General features: G+C 55.0%; 6 protein-coding genes across 6 annotated transcripts; 3 read left to right on the top strand and 3 right to left on the bottom strand.

The window, feature by feature from the left end:
• Nucleotides 1–1,078: 1,078 nt before the first annotated feature.
• On the top strand, nucleotides 1,079–3,802 carry QC761_504140 (uncharacterized protein; the record flags this gene model as incomplete). Its single annotated transcript, XM_062879639.1, has 3 exons — nucleotides 1,079–1,916; nucleotides 1,981–2,015; nucleotides 2,063–3,802. The coding sequence occupies exons 1-3, from the start codon at nucleotides 1,406–1,408 to the stop codon at nucleotides 3,800–3,802; spliced, it is 2,286 nt and encodes a 761-aa protein (XP_062730791.1). The 5' UTR covers nucleotides 1,079–1,405.
• Nucleotides 3,803–4,053: 251 nt separating this feature from the next.
• QC761_504135 (uncharacterized protein) lies at nucleotides 4,054–6,868 on the bottom strand. Its single transcript, XM_062879638.1, has 2 exons — nucleotides 6,107–6,868; nucleotides 4,054–6,046 (listed from the first exon to the last, which is right to left on the bottom strand). The coding sequence occupies exons 1-2, from the start codon at nucleotides 6,387–6,389 to the stop codon at nucleotides 5,400–5,402; spliced, it is 930 nt and encodes a 309-aa protein (XP_062730790.1). The 5' UTR covers nucleotides 6,390–6,868; the 3' UTR covers nucleotides 4,054–5,399.
• On the top strand, nucleotides 6,643–9,789 carry QC761_504130 (uncharacterized protein). Its single transcript, XM_062879637.1, has 3 exons — nucleotides 6,643–8,799; nucleotides 9,003–9,218; nucleotides 9,277–9,789. Exons 1-3 carry the CDS (start codon nucleotides 7,853–7,855, stop codon nucleotides 9,341–9,343), a joined length of 1,230 nt encoding a protein of 409 aa, XP_062730789.1. The 5' UTR covers nucleotides 6,643–7,852; the 3' UTR covers nucleotides 9,344–9,789.
• A 698-nt stretch (nucleotides 9,790–10,487) lies between these two features.
• Nucleotides 10,488–12,173, top strand: QC761_504120 (uncharacterized protein; the record flags this gene model as incomplete). The annotated part of the gene is made up of 2 exons (XM_062879636.1): nucleotides 10,488–10,518; nucleotides 10,711–12,173. 2 exons carry the CDS (start codon nucleotides 10,488–10,490, stop codon nucleotides 12,171–12,173), a joined length of 1,494 nt encoding a protein of 497 aa, XP_062730788.1.
• A 340-nt stretch (nucleotides 12,174–12,513) lies between these two features.
• On the bottom strand, nucleotides 12,514–12,999 carry QC761_0078020 (uncharacterized protein; the record flags this gene model as incomplete). The annotated part of the gene is made up of 2 exons (XM_062872811.1): nucleotides 12,514–12,842; nucleotides 12,933–12,999. 2 exons carry the CDS (start codon nucleotides 12,997–12,999, stop codon nucleotides 12,514–12,516), a joined length of 396 nt encoding a protein of 131 aa, XP_062730787.1.
• A 769-nt stretch (nucleotides 13,000–13,768) lies between these two features.
• Nucleotides 13,769–17,330, bottom strand: SPT5 (transcription elongation factor spt5; the record flags this gene model as incomplete). Its single annotated transcript, XM_062879635.1, has 3 exons — nucleotides 16,767–17,330; nucleotides 14,452–16,711; nucleotides 13,769–14,397 (listed from the first exon to the last, which is right to left on the bottom strand). Exons 1-3 carry the CDS (start codon nucleotides 17,136–17,138, stop codon nucleotides 13,769–13,771), a joined length of 3,261 nt encoding a protein of 1,086 aa, XP_062730786.1. The 5' UTR covers nucleotides 17,139–17,330.
• Between the last annotated feature and the right edge of the window lie 54 nt (nucleotides 17,331–17,384).

Below are 17,384 nucleotides of genomic sequence, written 5' to 3'. Positions count from 1 at the left end.
GTAAAGTGAAGGTTCGTTTATTATTCCCCTCACAAGGCGGCAGCGGAGTTACCTGCCTGTTATGTTTCCACCGACTGTGGTTTCATTTTTGTTTGTTCAAAAGTTGGAGTCGTAGTAGGTACCTGGGAGGGCAAATAGATTAGGCGGCGGTTATTGCTCTTGGCGAGGGGGAGGGGGGACAGTTCCCGGGATGTTGGGGCAGCAAGGGCTTTTGAGGGGGGGAGATATTGTAGAGTGGTAATCACGGGGTTATTACCCGAGGGGAAAAGGGACCCTTGCATAGGGTATATGTGATTTGTTAGTGTAAGCGTGCTGCAGATGTGGTTCCAGAACTCCGGAGTGTATCTCGCGGCTGATTTGTGTAGAATTGGGTTGTCTCGTGCAGGCGGACATATTCGGACGGAATGTTGAGGTGAGGAGGAAAGCCACCGAGGATGTAAATGGCGCCACGATCGTCATGGATCGAGGTGCACTCAGGTAAACTGATTATATGGTGAGCCACCAGGTGCGGGCAGGTCCAGTGTTGATGGTTGCCCCTTGATGACAAAAGGGGCCTCGTTGTTTACTTGCCCAAGTAAACATTGTGGGGGTGATGTGCCGTTCAGCCGAGGTGGCCACTCACTACCAAGCCCCAAAGGGAACCGATAATGATTCGGATACCCTGTATTAAGGATGCGGAGGATGCCGTCGGACGATGGTCTGCCCAGCGCTGTCCGCAGCGATGAGCTCCCGATATGTGCTGATACAAAGCAAAATGTTACGAAACCAGAAATTGAAACAGATAGGAAACAAAGAAAGCTGTTGAATTCTGAAATGGCGGTTCTTTGTCCTCAAATATACACCCCTGAGCTTTTGATCCCGAATGGGTCGTGTCGTTGCCGAATTTTTGACAGGAAGAGGAAGATCAAATGCCAGTCGCGACACAACAAGAGCCGTGGGCAGCCGACAGTGCAAGGACATCAGCACGACTGTCAACATCCCCTCTGAGACATTTGTGCGCACGGTGCGAGAAAAAAAGCCCACGTTTGCAGCTGCTACTGCATGGAGTTGCCACAGCCAGAAAAGGCCATTCCACAACATCAACCAGACCTCGACCACAGGGGGGGAGGCCATTGACAGCAGAGAGAGATGGCCAAATGTCATCACCACTGTGCCAGAATATCAATATCAGTCCATCTACCTACACGTCAAACATGCTACTCCATGTCGTGCAACATCGTGTTCCGGTGGCTTTGGACCGTTGACTAGTCGTTTTGTTTACAGCAGCATCACAACATCCCGCCCGCTCTGCTGGATCCCACATTTGACCCAGTACGAGAACCCTGACCAATGCCGCATGCGTCAGTTACTATCGGCCCGGACGACAACTCCTCCGAGCTGTCAGGCCCCGTGAGCCGGATTGGAGATGCCGGGCGTGAATGACCTCTCTGATATCCCACTGATCACTGCCGTGGTTGATAAGGACCAGCTCCAGCAGGCAGCCCATCTCCAAGAGCCCCTCCCCTCCTTTCACTACGGAGTGATTATTGTCGACTTTGACCCCAACATGAGACTTCAAGATGTGCTGCTCGCCGCCGTCATAGCGCGAGTGTACGGAAATCCGGACCCCCTCTCCGAAGACAAACTCGAGACGCCTGCTGGGGGGTTCGATTGGGATCCTGCCGAGGCTGACCCTGTTGACCATGGGGGATATACCAGCAGCTGGCATCACAAGCTTCACAGTCGTGATGAGGCGTCACACCGTGGATTGACGTTCCATCCTGAGGGCGCACCGGGCAACTTTCGATGTCACTATCCGCAGCTTGACCCTGACATTTGGGAGTCATGCAACAGGGCAAACTCTCGGACGTGTTGGTTGAGGATGAAGAGGCCGGACAGTGATGGGAGAATTTACGGTTATGATATTCACACCAACTGTGTGTATTATGCCCGGGTGTGATTCTGTGAGACGAAAACAGACGCTGACATGAGTACACGCAGATGAGGTTGCTGCGCCCACTGGCGTCTCGCGATACGTACGGTCACCCCTAATCGTTGACATGAATCTTACTAACTTTGATAGTACACTATTGATGTTGCGACTGGAGTGATCTACCCAGATGGCTTCCCGAAACAAGCATTGTTGTTCAACGGCACCTACCCAGGACCTCGTCTCGAGGCATGCTGGGGTGATGAACTCGTCATCACTGTCAAGAACTCCCTTCCCAACATGGGCACCCAGATCCACTGGCACGGAATCCGACAACTGTTCACCAACGACATGGACGGGGTTGCCGTCACTCAGTGTCCCATTGCCCGAGGCCACACCTTCCAGTACAAGTTCAGGGTGCTCCAATACGGGTCGACGTGGTACCACAGCCATTATTCACTTCAATACAGCGACGGTCTCTGCGGTCCTCTTGTCATCCATGGCCCGGCCAGTGCTAACTATGATGTCGAGGCTGGGCAGACGTTGATGGTGTCTGACTGGGTGCGTGAGAGTGCCTTCAGCGAGTTCCATCAAGAAAAGACCAACGAAATTGCAAAGGCAAACGTCAAGATGGATACGTTCCTCCTGAACGGAAAGGCAGGCATGAATGCAGTTGGTGGACCGGGAAACTCGCCAAGAGACATTGAAGCCTACAGCGTGACACGGTTCACCCCTGGCAAGAAACACCGTCTCCGTCTCATCAACAGCGGATCCGGCGCCACCTTTGTCGTCTCCATCGACGACCACCAGTTCACCGTCATTGCCAACGATCTTGTTCCTATCCGGCCCTACACCACCGACCGCTTGGTCATTGCCGTAGGCCAACGCTTCGACGTCATCGTCGACGGCCAAAAAGACCGCACAGGCAACTACTGGCTCCGCGCCCAACCCGCCGACGGCTGTAACGCTTTCAAAAAGGGAGTGTTCAACTCGACCGCCGGCGCCAACACGACCTACCCCCTGGACACCCGCGTAGGCATCATTAGCTACCCGTCCCTCCGCTCCCTCACCCTCCCCGCCAGCCTCTCAACCACCACCGACTTCTCCTGCCTAGACGCCCAATCCTCCATGGCCCCCGTAGTCCCCTGGACCATCGCCCGCGAGCCCCTCAACCCTTTGTCTCTCTCCACCTTCTACAACGCGCGCCAGACCGTCCCCGACCAAACCCTAGGCCAGTCAGGCAACTACTCCCACTGGCTCTTACGCTTAGACCCCAACATAGAACACCAAACCGGCAAGTCGATGCACTCCCCTTTCTGGCTCGACTTCTCCAACCCAACCCTCCTCAACCTCACCGGCGCGGCCGCAAACCCAAGCTACAACATCGTCTACTACCCCTACCGTCGCGAAGGGTTCATCTACATGATCATTGACTCCTCGCTCCTCCCAGGGACTCACCCCTCCCAACTAGGGTCACAGATCGTCCCCAATAAGGGTGCGCACCCGATGCACTGGCACGGGACAGATGTTGTCATCTTGGGGCAGTCAACCGAACGGTTCGATCCTGTGACGAGCCCGGGGACGTGGAATTATGAGAACCCGCCTAGGAGGGATACGGTGGTTGTTCCGGGGGGTGGGGGGTATGTAGCTGTTGCTTTTCGGCCGGACAATCCGGGGGTTTGGCTTGTTCATTGCCATATCAGCTGGCATGCTAGTAGTGGGTTGGCGTTGCAGATGGTGATTCAGGGGGAGGAGGGGGTGGAGGGGGGGATTTATGGGGTTTTGGGGAGGAGGGCGATGGATAGGCTTGTTGGGGGGTGTGAGGAGTGGGAGGGGGATTTGGGGAGGGAGGACTTGGAAGGGATAATGGAGAAGGATGATTCGGGGATTTGAGGAGGGGGGTGGGAAGGGGGGTTATATATTGTAATAGCGTTCATGTGTATTTGCTGTGTTGGTTTAGTGGGTTTGATTCTTGGGGAAGGGCAAGGGGTAATAGTATCGAATCATGGCTTTGGAGAGCAGTAATGGTAACTTTTAGTCTTTACATGTTAACTCTATTTGATGGTATACGATGGTGGTGGTGGTGGTGGCTTTCCCGGTGTGTTTTGTTCCTGGTGTATCAACTGGGGAGATGACAGTGGTCGTATCAGGTGAGTTCTTCATCGTTTCGGGTGTATCAAGCGGAGAAACTGGGCTCGGTGTCGGTGATGGTGGCTACTGACCCATCTCTAGAGCCTCTGATGGTGAAGCGGGAGTCACCGCAACAACCTCAGCGCCGTCTATGTTCATGATGGGCACATCCGGCTCCATCTCCAGCTCTGCCCGTCCATGATATGACCACAACTCTGGTCTGTATGACGTGTCCTCCATCTCCCAAGCTTCATTCTGGTTACAAGGCAGCTCAGACGTATGTCTCTCCGCATCTGCTTCATGCAGACCGGCCTTTTTGTCAACCTCGAGGATACTGTACGGGCCATCGACGTCTACATCATTCTGTTTTTGTTTTCTTTGGCGCCGTCACCATTATCGTGCCATTGATAGTGGTAATCCGGTCGGCCCTCTCCCGACCTATATCATCCCACCACACCATTGTGCTCAGAGCAGTCACCTGGATCTCTTTTGTATAGCATACACCCACCGCTAACGCAGGCGTACGATGCCGGACAGCAGCCTCCTGCCACACCATGTTGGCTATGAACCACCGGGAAACACGTCAGCTCTTACCTCCCACCGTCTCAGGGCAAGCTCCATACCCGCCTTTATCCGGACATGATTGACGTATATCCCCCCACGGTACGATCGAGGCAGGTCTGTCGAAAAAGCAACGGTCATCCCTCCCCCCAGGTCCTCCACAGATCAATCCGACGGGACAACACCCAGGGCAATCTCCCCCGCAGTCAAAATAACTCGGCAGACCACAGGCGTTGGGGAGAGCGGCAGTGGTAGAGGAGGTCTGGGTGGAACTTGCGCTTGTCTGAAGAGTAGCCGTACGCGGTACGAAGAAATTCCACCAGCGCCGTGTTACTCGTGTCAACCAGCACCTCAATCGCCCGGAGATCCCTTAATGTAGTCGGGGTAGCGGTAGTCATTTTGGGTGTGCGCTGAAGGGTGAGGTAGATAAAACCAAGGCCATCTAGCGAAACGGCCCAAACTGCCCTTTGTACCATCCTGTTCCCTCAGACCAGGCAGGCAGAACAGCGCGAGAGAGGGTTGTGTGCCAAGTCTTGTTAGTTCTGCACTCGAGGCTTGTGTGACCATCGATTACTTCCTATATCAAAGAGTGCAACGCAACCTTTGTCCAAGTGATTGGTTCCCTTGAGGGTGTTGATGCAAGGTATTTCGAGGGAGTGTTGGTGCTGCGTAACCAGGTAAATTGCTGGGGGCTGTGCTGATAGTCCGGCTCTATTGATGTTCGAAAAGACTTTTCAACTGCTCCGTTGAACACTAGGTCTGTACTGTCTTTGCAGGGATATCCGCGTCTTTCTCCTGCTCAGATACTACCCCGTAAGATGGAGGCAGTTCCCGGGACCTTACATGACGTATCCTCCAACTCCCACGCTTCTGTTTTGATGTCGTTGCAAGCCATCTCGTGCGTGTGTCGCTCCGTGTCCGCCTCAAACACCCTCCGTGTGTCTGCTTCGTGCACATCAGACTTTTCCGCAAGCTCAACAATGGACTTCTCAGCCAGTTCCGCTGCAGGGCTATCTTTGCTGTCGCCGTCCTCTTTTCTGTTTCGTCGCTGTCGTCGAACAAAGAAGAACAGCCCCGCAATGATAATCAGGCCAACCGCAACGCAAGAAACAACAATTCCCGCAATAATCCCCGTCCCTAAGCCTTCTTTCGGTTCCGTATCGATACCTGTTGGAAGCCTGGAAGTCGTGAATGTCCCCTCGAGAAGAGGGCTGGTAGTGGTCCCTTCGAAGAAAGGATCGGTAGTCGTCATAGGAGCCGCATTGAAAAGACGGGTGAGCGACACCTGTATATCCGGCGGATAAGAGTAGTCCATCACAATAATCGAGGGTGTTGTCCCAGCCTCAACACTCCCGTATGACACCCAGCTGGTGAGTGTTTTCTGAACCTTTTGCGTGAGCATGCAGCTGCCGTCCAGGCAGGCGTAGGAGGAAGGGCAACAGCCTCCTGCGGACGGAAACTGTAAGCAAGTTCACCTAGGTAGGTAATCATCAGCGTCAAGCTTACCTCCCGCCTCCTCATCACATTGCCCATACCCCAACAGCCCGAAGCATCTCCCAGTAAAATCCACGTTGGTCGACGGAGTGCTGGGGATGATGCACCGATCCATCTCTCCGTCACAGGCATACCCAGTGGGACAGCATCCTTCATCTTCGTTGCTCCCACACTGGTAATACCCCGTTACCAGCGCGCTACAGCCGATCCTCTGGGAAGTTGTTTCGGCGAACGGGAAAGGAGCAGTAGTCGTAGCGCCTGTCGTGGTGGTGGTGCCGAGGTCGGCGGGCGTCATCTTTTGGAACAGGCAGATATGTGCACGAAATCACTGAATATCGGGAGAAAACAGATTGAGCTTGCCATTGGTATTTGCCTCGCCCTGCCCCCCCTAATACCGCGCTTAGAGAACACCGACGGAGATTTGAAAAGATGGCATGCCAAGCGACGGGATTCTAAGATGAGGGGTGGTCATTGGCTCATTTAAAACGATGCTACCTCGACTTGTGGGAATCATCGTGTCTGAAACTGCGAAATAATGGTAACGATCTATTGAAGTTGATATCTTGGAGGTTAGGCATCTAAACAAGGGTTAGGGCTGAAGCAGCAAACAACTCTTGACAAGGGGTTGGTTGTGTTCCAGACATTCGATGCCAAGCAATACCCCGATTTGTGACATCTCACACTACACAATCATCTTCGCACTAGAGAACTCGATCGAACAAGACCTTTCTCCAAGTAGTCAAAGATATCAACGGTTGAGGTGGTTGGGAGGGAACCAAACAGGGGTCCTTGTCCAACAAACCGATGATCAGGGCTTTCACCGCTCCGCGGTTTGGGATCACTTCAGCAGCAAAAATTCCACCACATCACGAGGTCACAAAACCTGGTGTTTTCCTCTCCAACTCCCTTGCAAGCAGATGCCGCCTCACAACTTCTCTGAGGGTTACCCAGGCTAAGATTTGGCGCACTGTTCAACTTGTACAGCAGCAAGGGAGGGACTCCTAAGCTGACAATGTCCTAATGACCTCGTCATAGCCCTTACAAAGAGCTCCAAGTGTGAAAATTTTGCACCTTCACCTGATGCCAGGATTTGCCATCCAGCCACTGGTGGTTTCCAGATCCATGATGGGGCTTGTCAATCGTGGTCCAATTCTTTGGTTTCTTCAAGCCTGTCATTGGAGCTTCTGTTCATGGTCGGGTTCAAGTCGGGTACATCCGCATGGGCTGGTGTCGGGGGGAACCTCCAATTCGGTCGACTTGCACGTCAGCCGCCACTGTGCCCGGTTGGCTAGAATTGCGGCTCTCACAAGGGTTTTTTGCTGACGATGGTGACTTTTCCCCCCCCCTAAGTCCTGATTCAGGAAGCATGTGGCCCATTAATGACACCCTGGTACCCAGCGCTGCGGATATGGCGGCTCTTCCCGGGGCTAGCTGTGGTTGGGGCGGGGGATTTGTTCCTGGGATACCAAAAGTACCGGTTTCGGGGCTAGAGTAAAAGACAGGGGGGGCGTGTTGTTCAGCACCAAGCCAGATCGAGGGATGGACTCATGGAAGAACGACCGGACACAACTAGTGTCAGGAGACTAGCCAGGCCAAGGCTGTCAGAAAGGCAAAAAATCCCATGGAGGACTTGCCGTATGGGATATATACTTCCGCCGGCAACAACGAAGGAGACTTTACAGCCGGTGACGAGCCTGCTCTTTCTGTTGTTCGGTCAAAACTCACCTTGACAGTCACCATATTCTTTGTGTCATCGCTATGGAAAGCACGGCCTCAAAGCAGCTACCACCGACGACAAAGGGCAACATGACGCGGCCACGACCGTTGTCGACCTTCTCGTCGGCCTCCACCCATGTCGATATCCTTATCCCCATTACTCCCCCAACGATCACCCCCTCCCTAACCCTCAGCACCACCCCCGCGCCTCCTATGGACCCAGAAAACGGCGTGTCAACAAAGGAGATGATAGTAGACTCGCCACCAGAAGGTGGTCTGCAAGCGTGGTTGACAGTTGCTGGGTCCTTCTGCATCACCACAGCCGTGTACGGATTGAGCAACTCTGTCGGTGTCATCCAACCCTACTGGGCCCAGCACCATCTGTCCTCCTTTCCGATCCAAGACATCGCCTGGATCTCAGGCGCCAACATCTTCCTGTGTTTGTTCCTGGGCGTCCAGGTCGGCCCATGGTTTGACCGGTTCGGTCCGAGATGGCTGCTGATGGCGGGTAGTCTGGTGTACCTAGCTGGACTTGTCGGGCTAGGCTTCCTGTCAGAAGAGAGCGATGTCCATGTCAGACAGGGCGTGCGAGCTCCGGGTGTCATGTATGGTATTTTGATGTTTCTCTGGGGTATCGTCATGGGTTCGGGGGCGGCTTTATGCTGCACTGTTGCTCTCTCTGTTCTCGCCCACTGGTTCGAGAAGAAGAGGGGGTTGGCGGCAGGGATTGTCTTCGTTGGTAGCAGCGTGGGGGGTGCTGCTTTTCCGTTGGTGTTGAGGACCACGCTGCCCAAGTTGGGATGGGCATGGAGCATGAGGATCCTGGCTCTCATTGTGACATCGCTGTTGGGTATGGGGAACATCCTGATCAAGGGTCGCATAAAGGGTCGACGGGGGTCGGGGGCGATCAACTTTGGATGTTTTCGAGATGCTAGCTTTCTGTGGACGACTGTTGGTTGCTTCAGTATGTGCCTTCTCGACTTTGGACTGTGGTTTACTTGCTAACATATGGTTGACAGTGAACCAGTTCATCCTGATCGCGGGATTGGGTATGGTCCCGACATGGGCTCTCGCAAAAGGATTCGAAGAGCAATGGACTTTTGTGATAGTCGCCGTGATGAATGGGTGAGTGTGGCCTGGCATGTTGAACACCACCCCCCCACCTCAGAAATATCAGCTAACGCGATGACAGAGGCTCAGGAGTTGGGCGGCTGGTGGCGGGTGCCATCTCGGACAAGATTGGCCGGTTCAACACCATGATCTTGACCACCATCTTCTCCATCATCACAACATTTGCCGTCTGGATGTTGGTGGAAACGGACAGGATGTGGCTACTCTACCTGTTCGCAGCCCTTTTCGGCTTCGGCACCGGTTGTGTCATTAGCATCGGGCCGATCTGTGTTGGGCAGTACGTGCTCCCTCAACTTGAAGAGCAGGGGCAACAGCTTTGCTGACCGACATCCTAGACTCACTGTTCCCAACAAGTTTGGGCAGTACTACGGTACAAGTTACAGCGTGGTCAGCTTTTCGTAAGTCTAGAAGCCTGATCTCAGGATCCAAATGAGAACACCTCTACTGACTGGGGCAAAAGGTCGTTGCTTTGCATTCCTCTGAGTGCCTCGATCCTCGAGAACCTAGGCACAGAGGGTTTTGTCCTTGTTTTTGGTGCAGTGTTGATTTCGGCGTTAGCAGCGTTTTCGTTGGCGAGGTTCACAATCCAGGGCTGTGCGTGGCGCTGGAAAGACGTGGTATGACGTTTGGTTGTTGACTGTGATTTCTTTTTGTTGTCTGTGATGAAGGGAAGGGATGCCGTTGAAGAAGAGAGATGGAAAAGGAGAAAAGATAAGATGGCTTGGCATGAAGATGATGATGGGACGGAAGTTTTTTTTTGAATGCCTCTGGAGTTGTGCCTACCCAGGTAGCTTCCATTTTTGCGTGCCGCCCTGCCTCGCCTCACCGAAGTCACGGAAGCAAAGGTGAGGAATGTGAGCTAGGTAAGTAAATATTTTCTGTCTCCTGACCATGGTTCTCCATCATGAAATTGGCGTCGACTTCCAAGCCTAGGCTGGACAGAAGTGCTAACAACGTCATCCCGAGACCTGCATATCAGAATCGAGACATGCGTTGGATAAAGAAAGGGTCTGGTTCAGTGCCCTCGCACCGGATGACACCTAGGTACCTTGGCACTTCTCTCCTCAGCCACATTCCCTACCAGCCAACAAACACATATCTCAGCGATCACATCAGAGACCTGGACATGATGGAAGTTAGCGAGGCAAACACCACATACATGGAGCGGGTTATCGGGTACCACTCCATCTCGGGCGCTTGTATAAACATGAGCACCTTATAGTGGGAAGCATGCCCGATCTACTATCAAAGCCGCAATCATAAACGTAATAGGGAGTCGATGATGGCTCTATCGCATTTATCCTAAACCGCTAACCAATGCAACCTCACGACTGTGGACCGTCACCGGGGGGCTCCTCCATTTGGAAGGTCGCTGCTCGGTAGTTCTATGCACGATGCCGTTAGTTGCCCTAACTGCCAGTCTCCGACGTTCAACAGGGCAAGCCTTGGCCGACTTTCCCAATCCTTGGATGGCGCCCCCCCAAGACCAGCCCCTGACCCCCTGCTACCCCCGCGCCGCTCATGCGACCACATGCCCCGACGGACAATGACGAATCGACGACGGCCTTCCTACTTTGGTAGGTGAGACACCAGCATGTTATCTAGACCAGAGCGATTTCCAGGTTCTCGAACGCTCACCCCCTGCACCAGTTCAAACTGCAACGACTGTTCAAAATGTTAAATAACTGGAAAGCTCACCCCCTTTCTTCTTCACAACGCCCAGCCTTTCTAGCCAGGTCTGGATTGCTAGGCGTTCAACCTTTCCGGAGTCAACATGAAACAGTTTGTGCCAGCCGCCGCCGTGGTGGCGCTCCAGGTCACCGCGTCTCTCGCGGAGGAGCTGCTGCCCGTTCAGATCAGGGCTCCCAGCCCAGCACACTTCTCCGATCTCGTGGCCAACAACACGCTCGATTTCGGCTGCAGGCCCATCGCCCATCCCACCAGCGATGGCAAGTTTGAGCTCCAGGCTCTCCTCACCAGAGACCAGATCAGCTGGCTTCACGGCGAGTACAGCTCGGACGAGGCCATCACCGTCCAGGAGACTGCCCTCGATAAGCGCCAAACCTCGGGAAAAGCCCCCATCGGCACCGGCGATCGCTTCAGCGGCGGCTCCGTGACCCCCTTGGGCCTCGGAACCAAAGCCAGCACGGCCAGCATCGCCAGCATCCTCAACGTCAACGAGATCAACTCTGCGCTCACCGGCCTCGCAAACGCCTACCCGGGCGCCTTCTTCAAGTACAACCTCCCCTACACCACCTTCCAAGGCCGCACCTCGGTCGCCGCCTACACCGGAGCCGGTCCCGACACGTCAAAGTACCGGCTCTACCTCTCGGCCGGCATGCACGCCCGCGAGCGCGGCGGGCCCGACAACCTCCTCTACTGGGTTTCTGACCTCCTCGCGGCGAACAAGTCCGGGTCTGGGCTGACATACGGCCAAAAGACGTACACCAACGCCCAGGTAAAGTCTGTGCTCAGTGCGGGGATTGTCCTCTTCCCGCTCGTCAACCCAGACGGCGTGGTCTACGACCAGTCGTCTGGTTCTCTCTGGCGCAAGAACAGGAACACCCGCTCTGGCTCGTCGGGCGCGTCGGTGGGCGTTGATCTCAACCGCAACTTCAACTTCCTCTGGAACTTTCGCAAGTTCTTCTCTTCGTCCGTCTCCCCTGCTTCTACAAGCCCTAGCTCGGAGGCGTTTTACGGCACCGCTCCCGAGTCAGAGCAGGAGACCAAGAACCACGTCTCCGTCTATGACAAGTTCCCCGGCATCAGATGGTTCATGGACATTCACTCTGCCGCGGGGACGATTTTGTATTCTTGGGGGGATGACGTGAATCAGTCGACGGATCCAAAGATGAACTTTTTGAACTCGACGTATGATGGGAAGAGGGGGGTGACGGGGGATAGTGTGTACAAGGAGTACATCCCTGCCGCGGACGCGACTGCCATCAAGAGGGCGGCGGATGCCACAGTGGCGGGTATGAAGGGTGTGGGCTCGAGGAGCTATGTTAGCCAGCAGGCGGTGGGGCTGTATCCCACCTCGGGGGCGAGTGATGATTATGCTTTTAGCAGGTTTTGGGCTGAGCCGGGGGTGAGTAAGGTTTATGGGTTCACGATGGAGTTTGGGTACTCGACCAATTTTTATCCGACGACGGCCGAGTTCAACAATAATATTCGGGATACGAATGCTGGGTTTATGGAGTGGGCGTTGACTGCTATTGCTGTCGGGTTGTAGTGAGGGAGGAGGGTTGTATATAAGATTGGGCGGTATATATTTGTAAAGGATGAATGAGAACATGAATTGAACATGAGCATGGAAATGGCACGGATGAAGCGTGATAATGTTCAGGTTGGATCCCCTCATGGAATCAGTGAATTGAGTGCTCATTGAATCATTGAGTCCCACGCTGAAAGATTACCCCCAAGGTGACGCTGCAAACTCTAGACTCGTCTACAGGACCCCCCGCCCTCAAATGACCTCTCGCGATGATCAGACCATTCCTATCCCATAACCAGAACTCCCAAAGAAAAAAAGAACCCAACCTCGATCCCAAACAGATAGACCCCCCTCACGGTCAATAATACACCCTTTCCCTCTCCCTTTCCCTCTCCCTCTCCCTCTCCCTCTCCATCTCCCTCTCCCTCTCCCTCTCCCTCTCCCTTTCCCTCCCCCTCTCCCTCTCCCTCTCCCTCCCCCTCCTCCGTTCCCCCTCCCCCCTTCTCTCCCCCTCATAAGCCTCACTCTCCTCCCTCCCCCCCTTGGAAGCATGCCACCCATCCCAATAATACTGACATCTCTCATCCGGACACCCCGGATACCTCCGAAAGTTATCAGTGTACTTTCTCTCCGTATTCGCCCTATTATTCTCCCGCCCAGGCACAAAGCCGCAGTGTCGACTATGACCTAGAATGTTCTGTGTCAGCCTTTCCTGATCCGCTACCCCTACCTACCTACCTTCCCTAGGGGAGGGAGGTTGGGTTGAGGTGAACTGACATCTAACAACCTTGATCTTGATAAAATGCCCGCACGGCTCAAAATGCAGCCTGACCTGTCGGCACATTTCCCCTCGAGAGCATCACCTGTGATAGGTCGGTTGGTGGTGTCAATCGTGTCTGTTGGATGGTTATCCAATGACGTTTTTGACGCGGGGTTCCGCTGCTGAGAAGTTGGCTGAAATCTCCCTCTGTCGTCCTCCTCATCTAAAAGAGGAGTTGCAAACAGAGAGATAACAGTGAAGATTATCTCTCGCAAAGATTCCCTCGGGGTTTTTTTGGGGGATTTTTTTTGTCTTTTTGAAAAGATCAAAGCGGGCTCAGCAGGCGGCGGTTCGGGAATCGGCTCTGTGTGTTTGTGTGTGAGGTGCGTGTGCTCAATGCTCATGTGGATCCCCCACCTCATGACACACGATGCCCCTCCCTCCCTCCTCCTCCGTGCCTCCTCGCCAATTTATCACAGTCACACACGCGCCGCAACACATGATGGGCGGAGGGGAGGGGAGGGGAGGGGAGGGGAGGGGGCTGTTTACATCGCCCCCAAAAGGTCACGCGGGGTCAACATCATCACAAAACAAAACATCCAACACCACTCAGTTTTGTTTATTGTAGGATAGGTAAAAAGCAGGCTACCCTTCTATTCATTTTACTGCTCGCCGCTCGCCAATTACTAATCTTTTTTCCTCTACCAATAAAACTACATCATCATCAACAACAAACGCTAAGAATATGTAAAAAAAAAACCAACACGTCCATTGCATTGCCATGAAATTCAAGATATCTTCCATTCACCGGCTTGCCTTTTTTTATACAACGCTGCCAACACACCCACTCCACCTATTCATCATCGTCATAACCCCCGCTGGCAGCAGGCGTCTCCGCCGTGAAGGGGGCCGGCGTCGGAGCACCATAGTATCCCGAGCCGGAAGCACCAGGAGTGGGCGCAGTGGCAGCAGGTGTTGGCGCTGTATCCCCGCCCCATCCACCTGCCCACACGCCCGGAGTGGGAGCGCTGATGGGCGCCGGCGTTGGTGCCGTGTAGGCGCCCGGAGTCGGAGCATTGAACGCTCCCGGCGTGGGCGCACCGAGGCCGGCGCCGGGCGTGGGCGCGTCGTACGAGTTGCCGCTGGCTCCGGGAGTGTATCCCCAGTCGGCACCGCCACTCGCAGCAGGGGTTGGTGCCGAAAGACCGCCGCCATAAGCAGGAGTCTTGGAGCCCCAGGTGTCGCCGCTGCCGCTTCCACCGTAGGCGGGTGTCTTAGATCCGTGGCCAAAGCCGTCATGGGCAGGTGTCTTGGAGCCAGAGTTCCACGCCGGGGTGCGCCCGCCGCTCCCGCCGTAAGCCGTGGCGCCTCCATAAGCAGTCCGGTTGCCGTCGTATGGGTTGGCAGTCCGAGAGCCGTCTTGCCAGGCAGGTGTTCGTGCGCCAGAGGCATTGCTGCTCCAGGCAGGTGTACGAGAGGAAGCTAGGTAATTTGTTAGTGCGTGTGTTGACATCGTCAAGATGGAACAAGACTTACATGATGCACCGCCCCAAGCTGGGGTACGGCCACCGGCCCCAGAAGCCATTGGGGTTCTACCACCGGGCCAGTCTCCTCTACCACCACCACCACTACCACCACCACCACCACCACCAAACCCACCACGTCCAGAACCACCAAACCCGCCCCCACCGCGTCCGCCACGGGAGTAGATGTCAATTGGCTTACCAGTGACCTTGTCCTTGAAGGCAAGGTCCGCCTTGGGCACGGTAATAATCTTGCTCTTGGTGTGGAGCTCAACACGCGCATGGGTATCCGTGGTATCCTTGACGATACCCAGCAAACCCTTGTATCCACCCCTCCTAATAGTGACAGTCTGGTTGATGGCACGGTCCGGACCGAAGCTCTTTGGTGCTGCCATGCGGTTGTTCTCGGCAGGACTTCGCTTCATGGCCGGGTTCATGGCAGTCAAGTCAGGACCACCGCCGCTGTTGATGCGACCACCCTTGGCCGCGATGGTGTTGACGTTGCCGGCGCGCGTGACAAAAACGCCGGCATTCTCGTTGGTCGTGTTGGTGTGCAAGAAGATGAAAGAGCGATGAATGTGAATGATTTTACCCTGCCGTTGTTGACCACCGTACTCACGGACAACATCATCCAGACGAATCTCGGAGCCGCTCCTGTCAGCAGCCACGGCAGTTCTCCTCTTTGGGAGCTTATTGGTAATCTGAGAAGGCATAACCTGCCTCACCTCTCCATTCTGGTCAAGCACCCCCACTGACTCACGGTCAACCTTGACGATGCAGCCAACAGTCGTCGCATCCAGCTGCACCAAATCCAGGAGGGAGTACTGGCCAAGCGATCCCTGTCCTCCAATATCACTGGCGGCGCGGAGGTCCTTGCTGAATACTGTGACCTCGTTGTTGGTCTGATCCGTGAGCAGGGTGACACGATCCTGCGAGATGTTGACCACCATGCCCACTTCGTCACGGAAACGGCTGCCGCCGATGACCTTGACGTGGTCACCAATCTTGAACAGCTTGCGAAGACCTTTGTTGGGCACCTCGATGGTCTGCCCAGCGAGGTTTCCTTCCGTGACTCTGAGTGTCACTATGTCACCGCGAACATCGACGGCTTTGCCAACCACTCCGCGCTGTTCGCCCTCGTACACCTCGATCACATCTCCGGGGACATAAGCAACGTTGGAGCTGCTGTCTTTCAAGCTGGCAGCAAGAGCCTTGAGGTCAAGGTTCTCTGTGCCATCCTCGGAACCACCGGCGAACCGCGTGACCTCTTCAAGCGTGGGGTTTACATCCTTGACATCGAGCAGCTGAATCTTGATATCTTTGACTTGGAACCCATTTTCAAACTCGTCACCCATAAATGTCCACGAGTTCGTCTGTGGGTTGCCCTGGAGATGTCGTGGGTTCTTTTTCCTGGCCTCGGCTTCGCTGAAGAGCCGCTGGGGTGGGCGGGGTCCAGGGATGCCGGGACGCTTGCGCTTGCCATCTGGACCGATGCCATCCTCTCTTACACCATAGTCCAGACGGGGAATGAACCTAACTCTAGCTTCCAGTCCATTCTCGGTGACGTCGAGAACCTGGGCGAGATCTCCAGCGTGCTTCGCAGGCCTCTTCATGCGCACCCAGGCACCAGGTGTCAGGCTCGGGGTCTTGATGACGCGCAAGAGATCGGGCATGTCCTTGATCGGAACCAGATCCATCTTGGTGCGAGGGTACACGTTGAGAATGCCGTCCAAAGAGAGCAGGATGTCGTTTTGGCGGAGCGCCTCGATGTAAACGTAACCTTTCATGACGGAATTGGGCCCGGCACGCTCAAAGGCAGCAGTGATGGGCAGCTCATTCTTTGTACCAAGTCTCTCCTCAACACGGCGGATGATGGAGAAGACAACCTCGCGCTCCTTGCCTTCCTTGCACCTAACGGCCCAGATGCCGGGGTCATTGACGCTGGGAAGAAGCAGGCGCTTAGGCACAATGGCCATGTCACTGTATCCTCTGGTGGGCGCACGTTTGCCATAACGCTCACGCAGGATCTCGGCCTGCTTTTCGGCGTCGAGGCTGGCCTCCAGCTCGCGTCTCCGGTCGAGGTCACGATGTCTCCTGTCGTCGTTCATGCCGCCACTGTCGGCGATATCGTCAGGGTGGGCATTGTCGATGAAGTCCTCGATCTCCTCGCCATCTCTATCGTCGGCTTCGTCTTCGTCTTCATCGTCGACCTCGGCTTCGATATCGAACAGATTGCCCACACCGGCAGGCTTGCGACGCTTCCTGCGGTGGCTCTGCGCGATCCAAGTCAGCAATTGAAAAGAGAAGCGAAGCGGGATGCAGACTCACATGCTGCACGTCATCCTCATCTTCTTCGTCCTCTTCGTCCTCCTCGTCATCTTCATCGCCATCTCGGTGACCACCGCCCTCCTCATCGTCTTCCTCCTCTTCATCATCCTCGCCGCCGCCATCATCATCATCATCATCATCAGCGGCGATGCGCGGACGCTTGGTGGCGCGACCCGAGGGGCGTTCATCTTCGTCCTCATCTTCGTCGTGGTCCTCATCGGCTACCGGGCTGCTACTGCGATGGTCGTTCTTACGGGACACACGGGGACTGCTGTCGTTGGCATCCTGTTCCTCATCCGACAGGTCGGCTGGGGCCGGGTTGAAGTTGTCGTCTTCTGACTCGGAGTCGCCTCCGTAGTGGTTGTCGGCCATGGTGGGAATTCGGAATTCGCAATTGGTTATCTGGCAATTCGGATGCTGCTGAGGCGGCGAATCGCCAGAGACAAGCTGCGCGGTGTGAGCAGCAGGAGAGTGCTGCGGAGTTGGGTTTGTTGTAGAAGGGAAAGTTTCGTTTGGCCGGTGGACAAAAGACCGCTGCTGTCCTCGAGGCGCAACAACTGAATGATGGAGCTTGCAGGCTGCGTAGCGCGCCGCGCTAGTGCTGTTTGAGAATCCCGG

The sequence above is a fragment of the Podospora bellae-mahoneyi genome, chromosome 5, assembly GCF_035222275.1.
Source record: "Podospora bellae-mahoneyi strain CBS 112042 chromosome 5, whole genome shotgun sequence".
NCBI classification, from domain to species: Eukaryota; Fungi; Ascomycota; class Sordariomycetes; order Sordariales; family Podosporaceae; genus Podospora; species Podospora bellae-mahoneyi.
Note: the sequence above shows the minus strand (reverse complement) of the source record. Positions and strands in the feature narration are given on the sequence as shown.

Excerpts from the sequence above, each read along its gene's own strand:
- QC761_504135 (XM_062879638.1), bottom strand. The coding sequence starts at position 6,389 with ATGACGCCCGCCGACCTCGGCACCACCACCACGACAGGCGCTACGACT. Across the intron at positions 6,047-6,106 it reads ATGTGATGAGGAGGCGGGAG|GAGGCTGTTGCCCTTCCTCC; the intron begins GTAAGCTTGACG and ends TTCCGTCCGCAG.
- QC761_504130 (XM_062879637.1), top strand. The coding sequence starts at position 7,853 with ATGGAAAGCACGGCCTCAAAGCAGCTACCACCGACGACAAAGGGCAAC. Across the intron at positions 8,800-9,002 it reads TGCCTTCTCGACTTTGGACT|AGGCTCAGGAGTTGGGCGGC; the intron begins GTGGTTTACTTG and ends ACGCGATGACAG. Across the intron at positions 9,219-9,276 it reads GGGCCGATCTGTGTTGGGCA|ACTCACTGTTCCCAACAAGT; the intron begins GTACGTGCTCCC and ends CCGACATCCTAG.